Here is a 16,452-nt window from a genome sequence, read left to right on the forward strand (position 1 = left end):
GCATTGTGAAGTAGTCATTTCCCTGGAATAACAGGTGTGTCTCCTTTCATATCCTCTGCAGTGGGAAGAGATCAGTGGGGTGGACGAGAACGACCGGCCCATCCGCACATACCAGATCTGTAACGTCATGGAGCCGAACCAGAACAACTGGCTGCAGACCACATGGATTTCTCGGCAGGGTGGCCAGAGGATCTTTGTGGAGTTGAAATTCACCCTCAGGGACTGCAACAGCATCCCAGGGGTGGGGGGCACCTGCAAGGAGACCTTCAACCTCTACTACGCAGAGTCCGACTCCAGCTTGGGCCCCAACGTCAGCGAGCAGAAGCACACCAAGATAGACACCATCGCTGCTGACGAGAGCTTCACCCAGGGGGATCTGGGCGAGCGGAAGATGAAGCTCAACGTGGAGCTAAGGGAGATCGGGCACCTCAGCAAGAGGGGCTTCCACCTGGGCTTCCAGGATGTGGGCGCCTGCGTAGCACTGGTGTCTGTGCGGGTCTATTACAAGAAGTGCCTTTCCACAGTGCGGAACTTGGCCGCCTTCCCCGACACGGTGGCGGAAGCTGCCTTTGCCACCCTGGTGGAAGTGAGGGGGGCCTGCGTCAACCACTCCGAGGTGGAGGCAGACGGCCGCCCCAGGATGCACTGTAGCGCAGAGGGGGAGTGGCTGGTCCCCATTGGGAAGTGCGCCTGCAGGGCTGGCTTTGAAGAAAAGGGCAGCAAGTGTCAAGGTAAAAGGAACGGCTGTCCCACACTCTTTCCCTTATGCCGAGGCTGCGTCGTCCACCCACCCCGTCACCTGGTTCTAACGTGCAAATCGTGTGTTTTGTAGAACTCGCCATTTGCTGTAACAAGCCCTTCCTGTGTATGTGCACCAAGGGCCTTTGGGATCAGGTATGATGGCATCTAAAGGCACCTGAGATTGTGGAGCCTCTCCTCTCCTCTCTGTGCCAACAGCAATACTCCCATTGTTGGATTTTTTCTCTCTCTTGAGTTGTGGAATCCCTGAATCATTTAACAGCCGTCCTTAAAAATATTACAAAACTGGACATGCGCTCTCATGCGCTGCAGTCTTAATGAGCCTGCAGATGTAATCATTTTCAGGATCAGCAAAGCAGGAGAGTGTTGTCAAGGGGCTTGATTACATTAAAATTAATTTGGAAACACTTTTTTTGGGGGGGGGGAGAGAGAGGACGTGGAAGTGGATTTCTTCCAGTCGCAACTCTCTTTTGTTGATCTACCCACATATTCTGAGAGCAACTGCCCTAGGTCCACCAGCAAGGCTGACACATCGTCCATCAACTCCTGCTCAGCTTCTCCTGTCAGGGTGACCAGAAACCTGAGGGGTTTGCAAGGTGGTTTTTACCACTGCAGGCTGTCCTTGCTTCTCAGTTAATCTCAATGCTCCAGGCTTGTAGGCTGCTTTGCTTTGCTGGTGCCTTGATGCTCTCCTTGCTTTTCTTCACTTGGAAGTGGGTCCAGAACCTGGGCAGGAAGACAACTCTGCCCTTCCAGATGTGGTTGGTTGGTTGGACTAAGATTTCTGCTGAGCTCCATTCAGCCCCAGCCAGTGATCGGCAATGATGGGAGTTGTAGTCCAGCAACATCTGGCCTAGAATGAAGGTGGAGGCATAGGATGCAGGGCAGTTTCGGGGGACTTGCAGCATTTGCTAACTTAGGGGGTGGAGTCAGGAAGGGGCAAATGGGGTGTTGTCTCTCAAAGTTATTCTAATTGGTTGAGAGTTTCCACAAGTCTTATCATTGGGCAACTGTAGACGAGGCGTTAACTCCAATGACAACTTTGAAGAAGCTTAAATTATCCCAGGGCAAAGTGGTGATTCTGGCCTCAGGGTTCCCAAATCCTTGGCAGGTGTTGGGCAACAGCCAGTTCTAACACACAACTTTGACACAACTCTTATGGGTTGCCAGGAAGGCTTGAGAAAAGCACACATTCTTCCCAGCCCCTCAAATTGGCAGCAATCCTTTTTTTTAAGTGGAATGTGACTTTTGTGCATTTTATTTAAAAATGGCTTGGCCAGCCCGCCCTCCTCATTTCTTTCCATGACTGGCCTGGATTTGTCTGCAGAAAAACTGTTTAATAAGCATTTTTCAGTTTTGCATATTTGGCTAGTTGGGGGAAGTGACTCCTCATTTACTTTTCTTCTCTCTTTCTTTTTTCTTCCAATTTGGGAGCCTGCTTGCAAAACCCAAAACACCAGCAGTATTGACCGTCTCCTGGTTGGTTTTCATGCCCTGCTTTGACCTTGTGGAGATGATGGGTCTCTCTCCCCCCCCCATGTCACCTGCTGCATGCAGCCGTTCCCCCCTAATGACATGATCAAACACCCCTGACACATGTATGCTAACTAAGGCAATTTCCTGATTAAAGAAAGTTGATTAACTGATTAAAACTGCATATATTTGAATATGAATGAATGAAAATAGCCCTGAAAGAGAGGCCCATTATTCTTTTCCTTTTTTTGGAGGATATATCAAGGATGTTTGAGGCAGGATTGGAAGAAGGGAGGGAGATGTCCAGTTCTGGACACCACAGTTTAAGAGGCATATTGACAAGCTAGAATGTATGCAGGAAGGTGGCCAAGTTGATCAAGGGTCTGAAAATCAAGCCTTGTGAGGAACAGTTGAGGCATATTTAGCCTGGAGAAGAAAAATACTGAGAGGGGATACACTTGTCATCTTCAAATATCTGAAGGGCTGTCCCATGGAAGATGGAGCAAGCTTTTTTCTGGCTCCTCCAGAGGGTAGGATCTAAACCAATAGAATCAAATGACAAGAAATGAGATTCCAGCTGAGCGCCAGGAAGACGTTTCTGATGGCACAAACTATTTGACGAGGAACTATTTTAAGAGGAACTCCGTGACTGTGTGTGTGCAGTCAAATGCTCCTCTCTGCTTATTTGGGTCTCAAACATCACCCTGATTCCCTTGGAATGCAAGGGGTGATGAGCCTGCCTAGCTTTGTGGCTGCTCATCTGCTGGTCTTTCTCTCTGCTGAATTCACTGGCTGTGCTTGGATGTTATTCCAGTGAGTGGAGCTTCATGATGGAGCAGATGAAGGAGACGCCTCCCCTCCCTTTTGAGTTCTGAACTCCCCCCTGACTCTGATGCAGTCACAAGGAAGCTGAAAGCTTCAACTTCGCTTATTGATTACCCATGGTTTAGCATGTCATCTGAAGCTGATAAACTGTGGCTAATCTTAATTATAGTTTTAACTATGGCTAGTGCAAAGGAGCCAAGATCATATCATACATGGTTTACACTAGCCATGGTAAGACTAACCGTGTTTGACTCTGGATGATTTGTTAAGCTGCAGTTAATTTAAAACAGAAGCAAAGTCTTGTTGCAGCTGTGCTGGAGGGGAGGCACACAAGCCCCAGGATAGGGGGTCATTCTCATGCTAAACTAGGATAGGGTCATTCTCATGCTAAACTATGGTTAGCAAGCTAGCCCCCTGGGCCTTTCATCATTGGCTATAGGAAGAAGGCGAGAAATGTTTTTGCATCCTGCTGGGCACATACTTTTGTGAATCTGGAGCCCTCCAGCACAAGAAGCAGCTGACAACTCCTGCAAACGCTGCCCATCTTTCTCACACCCTTCGCTCAGCAGCAGCAAGGAGACTTCCAGCAAAGTCCAAGGTTAATATTTATCAGCTGGGTTTCTTGCAAATGAGACAACTTCAACCAGCCATCAAATTAATATGATGGAGATCCAGTTCCAAAAATAACTGTCAGCCACTTCTCCTTGACAGAGGCATAAATTGGTGGTGCAGGAGAATTTCTATTACAGCGTGTTCCTCTCTGGCTTTGACAGCAGTGGTGGGAGGCAGTACTGTGTTAATATTCTGCTGGCTTTGTGGCAGGCAGGCATGGCTGAGGAAAGTGGCCGCTTTGCAGGGAGCCTCTGTTGCAGAAGCAATTGCCAGCCCTGTGCCAAGAAATGAAGAGATAATTTGTTGGCAGTGCCTCAGGCCTCTGAAAATCTTCTGAGCAAAGGCAGTGGAAGAGCCTGAACTCATTTCAGCATGGACTTGGAAAGAGGCTCAGAAATGAATTTCTTTCCTTTGGGTTAGGGAAAGGAGTTCTGCTTATCAAGTCCATCTTCTCTGGGAGAAGCGCTTGCAGGATTTGCCCCTCCTGTGTCATTACAGACAGAAGTCAACTTGCTGCTCACAAAGGAAGGACTCCATCCTGTTCTGCCTGCTGTTAAATTTGGCACTAGACAGTTGGAGGAGGGGGGAGAAGGAGGAGGATGGATCCTGCCTCTTAATGGCTCCTGTGCCCATTAAACCAGGGGACAACTTTAATTAGCTGATGGATTCTACAGAAGTGTCCAGGAACATAATTAAGCTGCATGGTGTAATTGGGGTTAATAATAATTAGGCAAGATGGAGTGAATGGCTGTCTGGGCCCTTCTGTTTCTCTCTCAAACTTGACCTTCAGTAACTGATAGCAGTCTGGAATTGCATAATCCTCTCTTGCAAAAGCCAGTGTAGCTGAAAGGCCCTGCTGGGGCAAACCAGGGTTCGTCTGCTCTAGAAGTTTGCCTAGTATCAAACTTCTGGTCTGTAGTTTCTGCACTTTTCTCTTTTTTCACCCATCTCCACTTCTCAGGCAATTCTCAAAGGCTACAGTCAGCGGCTCTGAAATACCGTAATAGCCACAATCTGCTTTCGCAACTGAGGGTGCAATTCATCTGGCCCGGGAGACTTAAAAATCATTTGTTAAAATTATCAGTGTACTACCTTGTGTTTCAAAGGACTATTGAGGCAGTTTACAGGGCAGTAAAAGCAGAGCATAGTATAAGAACAAAAAACCATGTAAATTTATAGTAGTCTGGTTTCTCTAACCATCTCCCTATTTATTCCGGGCTACAAGACCCTCACTATGTCATTCCTTCCACTTTCAAGATTAAGGCAGAATCCGAAGCTAATCCGTGGTGATTTCTCTATCATTCCATCTCCTGCCCCCTTCCCTTCTTCCTCTCAGCTCTCCTGGTCAGATTTCCTGGTCAGGTTCACGAAGCTTGTCTTCTAGGAGAAAAAGCCATTCAACAGCACCTGCTTCCTCTTAGACCCTGTCTTCACAATTGTGCATGTGTGCAGATTAGACAGTGGAAGGAAAGCTGTCTGCTTTCTCTGTGTCTGCCAGATGGTTGCAAGAAAGGCACCCCTGTGACTGTGGAACTTTCCCGTTTTCCCTCCTGAACTTGGCAATGCATGAATTGGCCCTGACAGTTTGTGTGAACCGCAACTCTGCATGTAACCATAGCTGCTCTGATCCTGCAAAAGACTAGTGGCCTGTGTGACGGGTATAGGGCTCCGTTGAGTTGTTTATGACTCAATTAGGAGCCTCTGATTATCGCCCGGCGCGCTTTCTCTAGCGCTTCTCTGCTCCCGTAGATCCGGGCTGGCAGTAAAACACACACAGCAGAGTTCTTCTTCTTCTCACACAGCGAAAGCTTGTATAGCCGTTGGATAAAAAGCCTCTTAAGAACACACAGAGTCCAAAGTGTTCTAATAACTACTTAAGTTTATTCTAGAGAGAAAATAACAAACAACCTGGTGAGAGCGCAGACATCTTGCGACCGTCTCCCAGGCAGAAACGAAACCAACTGAAACATACAGAAACACTTCTGGTACATTCTGTAACATGATATTCCTCAGTGGTCAGGTGCTATAGTACACAGTTAACTCTTTGGTTACTTGTTACTCCTCACACCCCCTCTCACCTGAACACTGGGGATAGCGGGTATCCAAACTTACCCCAAAACCAACCCTTCACAGAATTCCCCATGCCGTTGGAAACTCAAGGGTTTTGTGAACCCATCTGCTAGGTTCTCTTGGCTTGGACAATACCTCAACTTCACCAAGCCTACCTGTATGCTCTGACATACGTTTCGGAAGCGGATGTCTAAGTGTTTGGTTCTGGCCTTGAACTGTCCAGACTCCGCCAGTCTCAAAGATGGTTGATTGTCGCCCCAAACAGTGATGGGCTGGCTACAATCACCCCAGATTTCCTGGACCAAACATCTGTAGTACTCCAATTCAGTGCATGTCGCAGACAACGCACAGAATTCGGCTTCCGTGGAAGACATTGCTATTAGGCTTTGCCTGCGCGACCGCCAACCAATCAGGGCATTTCCAAACTTGACTACCAAACCAGTCACTGACTTCCTGTCCTCCTGATTGGCCCAATCAGCATCTGCAAAACAAGTGAGTTGTGGCTCACCTTGCGCTGACATCTCCAAACAATACTCTTTGGTCTCCTGCAAATACCTAAGCACTCTATTAATGCCATTCCAAGCATGCACGCTAGGTTTCGATGCTTCTCTACTGAGCAAATTGACTGCAAAAGCAATATCTGGTCTGCTCCATTGTGACAAATACAACAGACTCCCTAGCGCTGACTGAAACACTTCAGGACTCTCAAACGCCACTTTGTCCTTCACTTGTGACTCTTTCACAAAGTTTGTCTCCATGGGTGTTCTGACCCCTTTACAATCAGACATTCTGAACTTCTCAAGCAAATGTTCAATCTTGCCTTTCTGACTGAGCAAGAAACTTCCATCCTCAGTTCTGTCTATCTGTACACCTAGATAAACATTCACTGCACCTAGATTCTTGAGTTTGAACCTCTTGCCTAGCTCTTTTGCAAACTTCTGCACTTGCATCTGGCTCTTTGCTAAGCAGATCAAGTTATCAACATAGACAAGCAACAGTTCTTGCTGTTCTCCTTCACCTCTGAGATACAGACAACTGTCAGCTAGACTCTTCCTGAAACCTAGGCTCTTCAAAACAGAATCAAGACACGAATTCCAGTTTCTAGCGGATTGCTTAAGACCGTGGATCGACTTGTGCAGCTTCCACACCTGACCTGGCACGTCACTCTCAAACCCTGGAGGAGGCAACATGTACAACTCCTCCTGGAGGTCAGAGTTCAAATAAGCGGTGTCCACATCAAAGTGGTTGACCACTAGGCCTCTCTGCGCTGCAGTCGCTAAAAGCATCCTGAAAGATTCCGCTCTCGAAGTCGGACTAAAGACATCTGTGTAGTGGATTCCTTTCTTCTGAGTAAAACCTCTAGCCACTAATCTAGCCTTGTACTGAGGCTCTCCAGTCACTGTGGGTTTCAGCCTGTAGACCCACCTACAACTGACTGCTTTCTTACCTTCTGGCAACTGTGTTAGGCTATACACACCAAGAGATTGCATGGAGTTCAACTCTTTCTCCATTGCAACTTTCCACTTACTAGCTTCCTCCACTGACAACTGTTGCACCTCTTCAAAGCTTTCAGGCTCACACACTGCTAGGTTCGCCCATACACTGACAGCTGTAAACCTTTCAGGTGGTTTACCTTTCGTGGTGCGTTTTGAACGCCTTGGTCCCACATCTTCCCCCTCTAAATCCGAACTGCTTGTCTCTGACTGTGGCTCTCTCGGACTAGCAGCACTGTCAAGAGACCTACTACGCTTTGCAGCCTCCTCTGGGCTTGCTTTGGGTGAAGTGGGTGACCTACCACGTTTGCTGTACTTCCCAGGCTTGACCTGGGGTGAAGTCGGTGCGCTTCTGACTACTTGCTTCACTTCCCTAGGAGCTACACCACTTGGACCAGCTGCCTGACCTGGATCTGGTCCTGCAGCACCTGGAACACCAGCATCAGCTACCTGAGTTTCCTCTTCCTGGTCAAAACCTGAAGACCAGTCAAGAAGAACTTCGGGGTTAGCATGAATGCGTCTCCAGCCCTCTTGTTCACAGAACGTAGCACTCCTGCTAATGTGAACGCGGGTTTGGTCCCCCTCTGCTGGTACAAACCTCCAAGCCTTTGAGTTTGGTTCGTAACCACAGAAGATCATTTTTCTGGATCTTGATCCACCCTTTCTGCGCTTCTGCTTTGGAATTAGAACCCAAGCCTCACACCCAAAAGTTCTGAAATAGTGCACCTTCGGAACTTTGCCATACAACATGTAGTAGGGTGTGTTGTCCACAACTGAATTAAAAGCGCGATTTGAACAATAATTCACAAATTTATAGCATTCCCCCCAAAACTTCTGGGGTAGTCCTGCATCAAACAACGTTGCCTCTACCAGTTCAGACAGCGTTCTAAATTTCCTTTCAGCTAAACCATTCTCCTGTGGACTAAAAGGAGCGGTTTTTCTGTGCCTAATTCCCTTGCTGCGGAAAAACCCTTGTAGTTCTGCACTCAAAAACTCTCCCGCCCTGTCACTCTGGAAACACTGGACAGTGACGGAGAACTGTAGTTCTACTTCGGCTACCCACTCCTGTATCACTCTGGCAGCCTCCCCCTTCTCTTTCAGTGTTATGACCCAGGAAAAATGGCTGAAATCATCCAGAAGACACAAAACATATTTTGAACCACCTAAACTTAACGTTGACATAGGCCCAGAAATATCCAAGTGCACTAACTGAAATGGCTTTGTGCTCTTCCTCTCAGACCTAGGATAAGAGCATCTCTTCGTCTTCGCTTTCGCACATGCGCGGCATTGCAGGTGTTTTTGACATGGCTTGAACCTGCAACCTTTGACAAAATCAGGGGCTTTTTTCACATAAGGAAAAGACATGTGACAATATCTTCTGTGCCAAGCATGAATACAATCCTTATGGATAGCGCCCTCTGTGCCCTTTGGGGTATTGGCACTTTTAGCCTGAGCATCACCAGTGTTACTTCCACCTGCTTGCCCCCTCCCATCTAGGACAAACAGACCATCAGACCCAACAGTAACACTTACCAGCTCAGCCCCATCTCTGGCAATTTTGCAAACACCATTGGCAAAACATATTTCAAAACCCTCACGCAATAAGCAAGACACACTTAAAAGACCATTCTCCATGCCTGGTACAACATAAACATCAAGGTTAGTGTCTAAGCATTGCATATAAAAAACACCCTTGCTTTTAATTGTTCCAGAAGAACCATCAGCAAGATGCAGGCTTTTTTCATCTTCAAGTGGCCTGCAGTTCAGGATCTGTCCTGAAGGCGGTACTTGATGATGGGTGCTGCCTGAGTCGATAATAAAAGTGAAACTGTCCTGTCCTTTGTTTCGAATCGTTGCTAAGGCAGCAGAAAGACGGCTGACAGGCTTATCTGGAGTTTTCCCACGTCCTCTGCCTCGGCGCTGCTGGCTGGTCCCACGACCACGTCCGCTGGTTTGCCTGGCACCTGGCTGAGTGACCTTGGCTGCTTCCGGAGCTGGGCAAAATCTCGCTACATGCCCAGGCTGCTGGCACCGATAGCAAAGCCTTGTTGCGCACGCACTCACAGTGGATTCCTCAGTGCTTTTTACTGCACCCCCACTGGCTTCTCTGCGCCCATGGCCCCCCTTCTCAGCCGATTCTTTCTGGCGTCTCAGTTCCTCATCACAGCTCCTGGCAATGGCACATAGAGCCTTATTGTCTTTCCTGGTTTCTGCTGCAAACCTCTGTGCTTCAGCTGCTGAATTATCAGCGACAGGGGTTGGAGGATTTAACACACAAGTCCACAAATCCTTTCCCAGCAACCTCATTCTGGCCCTTTCTCTCCACTCTGCATAGTTGTCGCCATTCAACCTCTGGAACGGCACGACAAATGACTCCTGTAGCTGCTCCGCCATCTTGTCCACCCCCGGGCTCCGTGTCTGTGTACTCACTCAGAATAGCTCACGTTGCTCCTCCGGGTAGACTGCGGATCCCAGCCTTCTGGTACAGGGTCTTTCTGCTAGCGAGTGCATCTGTTAATTGCCGACTGCAAAACAACAGGTTTCTCCCAGCTAGCTCTTTACACCGGCTTTCTCCACGGCTTTTACAGCTGCAATCACCTTTTATTGCTTTGGTGATTGATTAGGTTCTATGACCCATAACCTGTCACCCAGAACTTGTGACAGGTGAGTCCATGACCTGTTATCTCCCATAACCTGTGACGGGTATAGGGCTCCGTTGAGTTGTTTATGACTCAATTAGGAGCCTCTGATTATCGCCCGGCGCGCTTTCTCTAGCGCTTCTCTGCTCCCGTAGATCCGGGCTGGCAGTAAAACACACACAGCAGAGTTCTTCTTCTTCTCACACAGCGAAAGCTTGTATAGCCGTTGGATAAAAAGCCTCTTAAGAACACACAGAGTCCAAAGTGTTCTAATAACTACTTAAGTTTATTCTAGAGAGAAAATAACAAACAACCTGGTGAGAGCGCAGACATCTTGCGACCGTCTCCCAGGCAGAAACGAAACCAACTGAAACATACAGAAACACTTCTGGTACATTCTGTAACATGATATTCCTCAGTGGTCAGGTGCTACAGTACACAGTTAACTCTTTGGTTAATTGTTACTCCTCACAGCCTGTCCCTCATGGAGGAGTTTCTTACAAGTTCAGACAATAGCAAGTCTAGCCTGATGTATCAACCGTGCGGTTCATTGGAAGACCAACAGGAGCTGCAGCTCAGGCCTCATGCAGCTAGACTGTGGACTCAGAACAGCTGAAAGAGCCGCTTCTCCTCATCTCAGAATTGCATGAGTGACGTCTGCCGCCCGAGAACTCTGTAATACCAGAGCAGAGGAATCAGGGACCTGCTGCTCACTTTTGCAGCATCTCACTGATCCTGCCGCTTTCTCCCTCTTTGTCTCCTTGCCGCATCCTCCCTCTCATAGAGTCCCTCAAGCCTCCTGCTTCATTATTGTGCTGAGCCACATATTACATTGCCTGTCTGAAATAATTACGGGTATGGAAATCACAGCAGAGGCTCACACAATTTCCCCCCTGCCCTGACACTTAATTTTCAAGGAGACAACTCTGAAAATTACAAGCATTGCTACTTGTTTTGTGCAATCCTTGTCAAGCGAATGGAATCTTTGGCTGCCCTGGGGGGGACCCATTTGTTACACAAACGCAGGGAGTAAATGTAGTGGGTACCAAGTGAGAACAAAATTGGTAGGTGATTTTCTTCAGGGGATTAGACCTATCCACACCAAGAGCTTGCTATTTTCTCTGCCATGCTACATATTGCATGCAATGACTTGAAGAGGTAGAAGGAGAAGTTGCATTTTGTGTGTGATCTTCCTCTCCTGAAATTTTGTTGAGAACTCTGTAGAGAGTGATGTGTCTATGTTAGGGTTGCCTAATTTCTCCCATAACCAGAATACCTCAAGCCAGCCTTCTGCACTAACTCTCTACAATTAGTTTGGTCTTGGTAAAATGGTGAGGAAGATGCATTATCTAGTAATTTGTTGCTGTGATGCACAGTTTTACAAGGGACAAATCTTAAGGAGGTTTTGCATTTGAAAATTTGTAATGTATAGCTGGAAGACCACTGGCAGAAGTTTTCATAGTTTCCCCCAGATATTAAGTTGAAAGAACCATTTTAAATGGAGACCCTTTGATGGGTGAAGGAGTCTCGCTGAGTCTTTTGATTGCTAGTTTGTTGCCCTCTTTCTACAAAGCATGGAGAGAAGGAACAAGGTTCCAGTCTTCCTCCATGGGGTTCATTCTTCATGTAGGGTTGGAAAAGTCTTCTGCCGAGAACCCATGAGATCTGCTGCCAGCCATGCTTGGCAGTCCTGAGCAAGATGAATCGTTGAGCTTCATGTGTTCTTCTGGGTGCAGCAACACTTTCTTTCCCAATACACCTTTAAAATATACTCCCCTCTTTGCAACTCGTTGCCCCAGTTTTGTGCTGGGTCCTTCCCCAGGAATGGCTTTTGCCCTTGCCTTTGGCCTCAGCTCTGTTGCCTCTTGCTGTCTCCTTGCAGCCTGCTCTCCTGGATATTACAAGAGGTCTGCTCGGATTCTGCGCTGCTCTCCCTGCCCTCCACACAGCTTCACGCAGCAGGAAGGTTCCACCTTTTGCTTCTGCCAGGCGACCTACACCCGGGCCCCTTCAGACTTGCCGTCTGCACCCTGCACCCGTAAGGCATCCTTTTATTTCCAGTAGTAGAGATTGCAAGGTTGGCTCATCCATTGGTGATGGGTGCTAAGAGGCATCCTCAATCACACAAGTACCTTTGCAAGCAGGTGTGTGTGTGTGTGTGTGTGTGTGTGTGTGTGTGTGTGTATGTGCCCAATGGGGGTGTGGCTTTTCTGAATCTTGGGCCTGGAGTTGCAGCATGCCATGATGGCATTGCATTGCATGACAGTTCCAGAGACGGAATAGCAAGAAAACTAGTGGCAGAATGGCCACCTGTTTTGCTTATTTAAAAACAGGCTTCTACCATTTTAAATGCCCTTTGAAGTTCGGCTGCAATGCAGCATCCCCACCCCTTGCCGCTGATATGCCTAACCACTGTCTTGTTTGCAGGACCCCCATCGGCACCTGGGAACCTCATCTACCGCTTGAAGCAGTCCACCCTATTCCTGGAGTGGAGTCCCCCGGTGGACTTGGGGGGGCGCAGCGACGTCTCCTATAACCTCCTGTGCCTTCGCTGCTCCTCCTCCTCTCAGTGCACACCCTGCGGCCATGGGGTGAGCTTTGTGCCCCAGCAGAGGGGCTTGGTGGGCAGGACAGCCACCCTCATGAACTTGCTGCCCCAGGCAAACTACACCATCCGCGTGGAGGCTGTCAATGGCGTCTCAGGCTTGGGTAGCTCATCTGAGCAGCCATACGCAGAAATGACCATCTTTACTGGGGTGACAGGTAGGAAAGCAGGTGGGGTGTTTGTGGCGGGAGGTATTCTCCCTGCTTGGTGTGCCTGTCTTTCAGCCTACTGCTTACGAAAGATTTTATGATCTATTTATTTAATGCATTTATATCTTTCCTTTGAGAAGCCTAAGGGGACACACGTGGTTCTCCCCCCTTCCTCATTATTCCCCACAATAACCTTGTTGAGTAGGTGAGGCTGAGAAGCAGTGCCTAGCCCCCAAGGTTTCCTAATGAGCTTCATGGCTGAGTGATGATTCGAACCCGGGTCTCTCCCAGGTCCTCGTTCGACACTTGAAACAGTGCACCACACTGGCTTTCAAGACGGCTTGTGGGTGGAGGGGAGAGAGATGGCCTCAGAAGTAGGTGCAAGTTATCTAGAGAAACTAAATACTGATCTTGTTAAGGGGGGGAATCAGAGGCTGAACCTGGATTTACCTACCTGGCCTCTGCAGGGCACTCACCTCTTTTACCCCACCCTCAGTACCTACCGTATTTGCAGGGCCACAACAGGGCAGGAAGGAGAGAGGGAGAAAGAAACAGTTCAGCCTTGAGTTCCTCTCTGCCAGGAAAACAAGGTCATAATGGATTATTAATAGACAGGGTTGGGCATTATGGGGGGGAGCTCATTGCCCTCTTTTCAGCTTAGTGGGGCCCATCCCTGAGGCTTACTCCACTGCTGAGCCAGAACCCTCCTATGGCCTATGTGAGACCAGTTCACAGGTAGGGTCAAACTCCTTATGAATCATTTCTTCAGGTCTCTGCAAAGCAAGAGATCAAAGTCTTCATTGGAAAGTGGATGGGAGAGCAGTGGGGAGCTGTTCAAAATCAGAGTTGAAAGAGCCTGTGACACAACCTCTGCTTTCTCGGCCTGTTAGATAGCAGTGGGGGTGGCGAGGGGAGAGATTTGGTTTGCACTTCCTGGAGCAATATGTGAACTGAAGCGCAGCTCCCTTTCAAAATTTGCTATGCCGATCTCCAACAGAAAGGCTGGACTTGCTTCCTGCGAAGCATCTCAAAGTGATTTCACAACACAATAAAAACATATATTTAAAAACGGCATAGCTACAAAACCTATTTCAAGTCCAATATTAGTGAAAGCATTATGCAGATATGCATTGGAGGAGATTCCTTTCACTAGTGTGCCTCTGCTTGGGGAAATGAAATGCTGACAGACACTCAGGCTTGACATTAATAAATTGCAAACTGATGTAGACTTGTGGAGAAAGAATGAGAAGCTGAAATAGACTGTCCTTTGCCCACCCTGAAGGCTGCAGCTGCCCAAGCTGCCCAGAGTGGCTGTGGCAACCCAGTCAGATGGGCAGGGTACAAAAAATAAAATTTACCCTAATTTTCCTCTGCCATGCCTCAAAGCTAGGCTCACTTGCTCGGTTTGTTTCCTTTCCCATCCATGCTCCTATGCTGTCCTTTTCCTCCCTCTTGGTTGGCTTCTTAATTAAGGAGAGCATTGGTGTCCCAGGGAGCCGGAGTGATCAAATCAAGCCATGGCGTAGTGAATAATTTAATGTTTGCTTTTCCGGGATATGGGCAATGTGGTGGTAGGCGAGGGGGAGGGGTGTGTGTCTGAAATATGAATGAGCACAGACTGTATTTACAGCAGCAGTTCACAGCATGAAAGCTTGTGTGGTGGTTTTAGCCTCTTTAAAAGAGCTTGCATGCCTTCTGCTTTCCAGCTTGTTGGCGTACGTCTGTCTCAAGAGATAGTGGAGTGCACCTCTGTGGGTGAAGTCAAACCCGATGTGTTAGCAGCCCCAAAGTGACCTCCTTGAGGCACAAACCTGGGCAGAGTGTATGGAGGCTCTGGGCTGCCCAGACGACAAGGCTCCCCTCTTGACCATGCTGATGTGGTTCAGAGGAAAGCAGAGCAATACGTTTGGCACCAGCTTGGCTGCAGGAGCTGTCAGAAAGAGGCATACAAAGCACCACCCAACTGTCTTAGGGACTCCACTATGGATTTGTGTAGGGTTTACTGCTTAGCCTTTTCTTGTCCCAAAGATGTCTCACAAGGCAGTGGAGATTTAGGATCAGAGTTTTTCTCTTGGAAGGGCTACCTCACCCCCTCACTTCCTTCTACAGCATGTGCAGAAACCGCCTTCTTGACTATTGGGCTACTATTGGTCTTGTTAGGCATCCCCAAACTTCGGCCCTCCAGATGTTTTGGACTACAATTCCCATCTTCCCTGACCACTGGTCCTGTTAGCTAGGGATCATGGGAGTTGTAGGCTAAAACATCTGGAGGGCCGCAGTTTGGGGATGCCTGGTCTTGTCTGCTCAATTCTTCACAGCTTGTCTTCACACGCAGGGGAAGTCCCTAACTTACCAAGGGTTTGAAACCCATCATCTACCCTCTCCTGGTTTAGCCGGCCAGCCAAAACCATTCCTTGGGTTTGGCCGCTGTCACATACTGACAACTTCCAGGAGCCACAGGTGAGAGCTGAGTGCAGAGTGGGGACCAAAGGAAAACAAACTACCCCAGAAGGAGTACAATGTTTCCCCTACCAGAGATACTACCCCTCCCCTAATACCCCCCACCCCACCCCACCCCATGCTTTCTAGTTTCTCTTCAGAAAATTCTGTTCCTTTTCAGACTGGACCTTCGGAGCCTTTCACCACTTTGCTCCCAATCCTGGCCCAAATAACTTTGACTGGCACTAAACTTGATTTATTTATAGGAATAGCAAACTGGACTAGGCTTCTGGGTTATGCAAATTGCCATTTTGAATAATGGTTTTTATGGGGTTGGATAGGGGGAGGAGTTTATGGATCTAAGGGTGCAGTGGAAAAGTTTGGGAACAACTGTCCTACAGGTTCTCTTCATGGGAAAAATAAGGAGCCCTACAGGGGCTGCCTAAGGTCTTGTGGGCCATCCATGCCCAGGCAAAGCTGCTGGCGACCCACCTGCCTTTCTTCTCTTTGGCTTTCTTAGCCCAGAGGCTTGTCACTGACATCCGCGCTGAGAGAATTGAGCAGAAGAGCATTTCCTTGTCCTGGCGGGAGGCCAGCGCCCTGAGCACCAATGACACCGAATATGACATTAGCTTCTATGAAAAGGTAACTGTTTCAGGAGGGGTGGTGTTTTCAACTCCGAAAGGCAGATCCCCTCATTTTCTGCACTGGAGCTGCTCTTTGTGGCATATTCTCTCCCCCCCCCCCACCCCACCACCCAGCACTTCCACCATTGCTGCTTATCAGAGTTCAGGGATGGTGAGAGAGAATATGGAATGCACACACCAGCAGGGGGGAAGAGGGATAGCACCTCCATATCTGCTTGACTTAAGCTAGTTCCTGGCTTGTTTGTTATTTATTTACAGCATTTCTGTACCGGCTCTTCAAATTCTTGAGGCTGTGTACATATTAAAACACACAGCAATATACACAGTAAATATGTTATTTTTTAAAAAGGGAAAATATAGCTGTGTGCCACCCCAATTTCCTAGCAGAGAGAGACCCCGGGGGTTCCAGGCGCTTACCCAGGTTCAATTTTCTTGGAATGAATGTTGGCAGAGACAATGTCTTTAGGATGTGTGGTTTTATTTACACACATATACAACCTGAGCATAAGATGGACGGGCTTTCAGCATTAGCACCCTAACAGATCTTGCTTCTCCATTAGTCATAGCTTTGGATCCAGCACAGAGAAAACATTTCACTGTGTCTCCAGATTCCAGCTTGCTTCCGGCTCAGCTCATATACATCCTCTGGCTATTGTTTCCCTACCTAGCAGCTGGATTGGGGTGGGTTGGTGGAGAAAAGGCCCACCCATCAGCCTGGAGGGCACTGTCACTTAGTTGTAG

At 48.2% G+C, this 16,452-nt stretch overlaps 1 protein-coding gene across 2 annotated transcripts in view; it reads left to right on the top strand.

Annotated features, from left to right (window-relative positions):
* EPHA10 (EPH receptor A10) overlaps positions 1–16,452 on the top strand; it is a 38,582-nt gene that overhangs the window by 6,232 nt on the left and 15,898 nt on the right. For both annotated transcript variants that reach the window (XM_035119693.3, XM_088672164.1), the window contains 4 exons: positions 62–731; positions 11,754–11,909; positions 12,299–12,634; positions 15,585–15,709. In XM_035119693.3, coding sequence (XP_034975584.3) covers positions 62–731; positions 11,754–11,909; positions 12,299–12,634; positions 15,585–15,709 — 1,287 coding nt within the window. The remainder of the gene's footprint in view (positions 1–61; positions 732–11,753; positions 11,910–12,298; positions 12,635–15,584; positions 15,710–16,452) is intronic.

Source organism: Zootoca vivipara, chromosome 6 (genome assembly GCF_965207765.1).
Source record: "Zootoca vivipara chromosome 6, rZooViv2.hap1.1, whole genome shotgun sequence".
In the NCBI taxonomy this organism is placed as follows: Eukaryota; Metazoa; Chordata; class Lepidosauria; order Squamata; family Lacertidae; genus Zootoca; species Zootoca vivipara.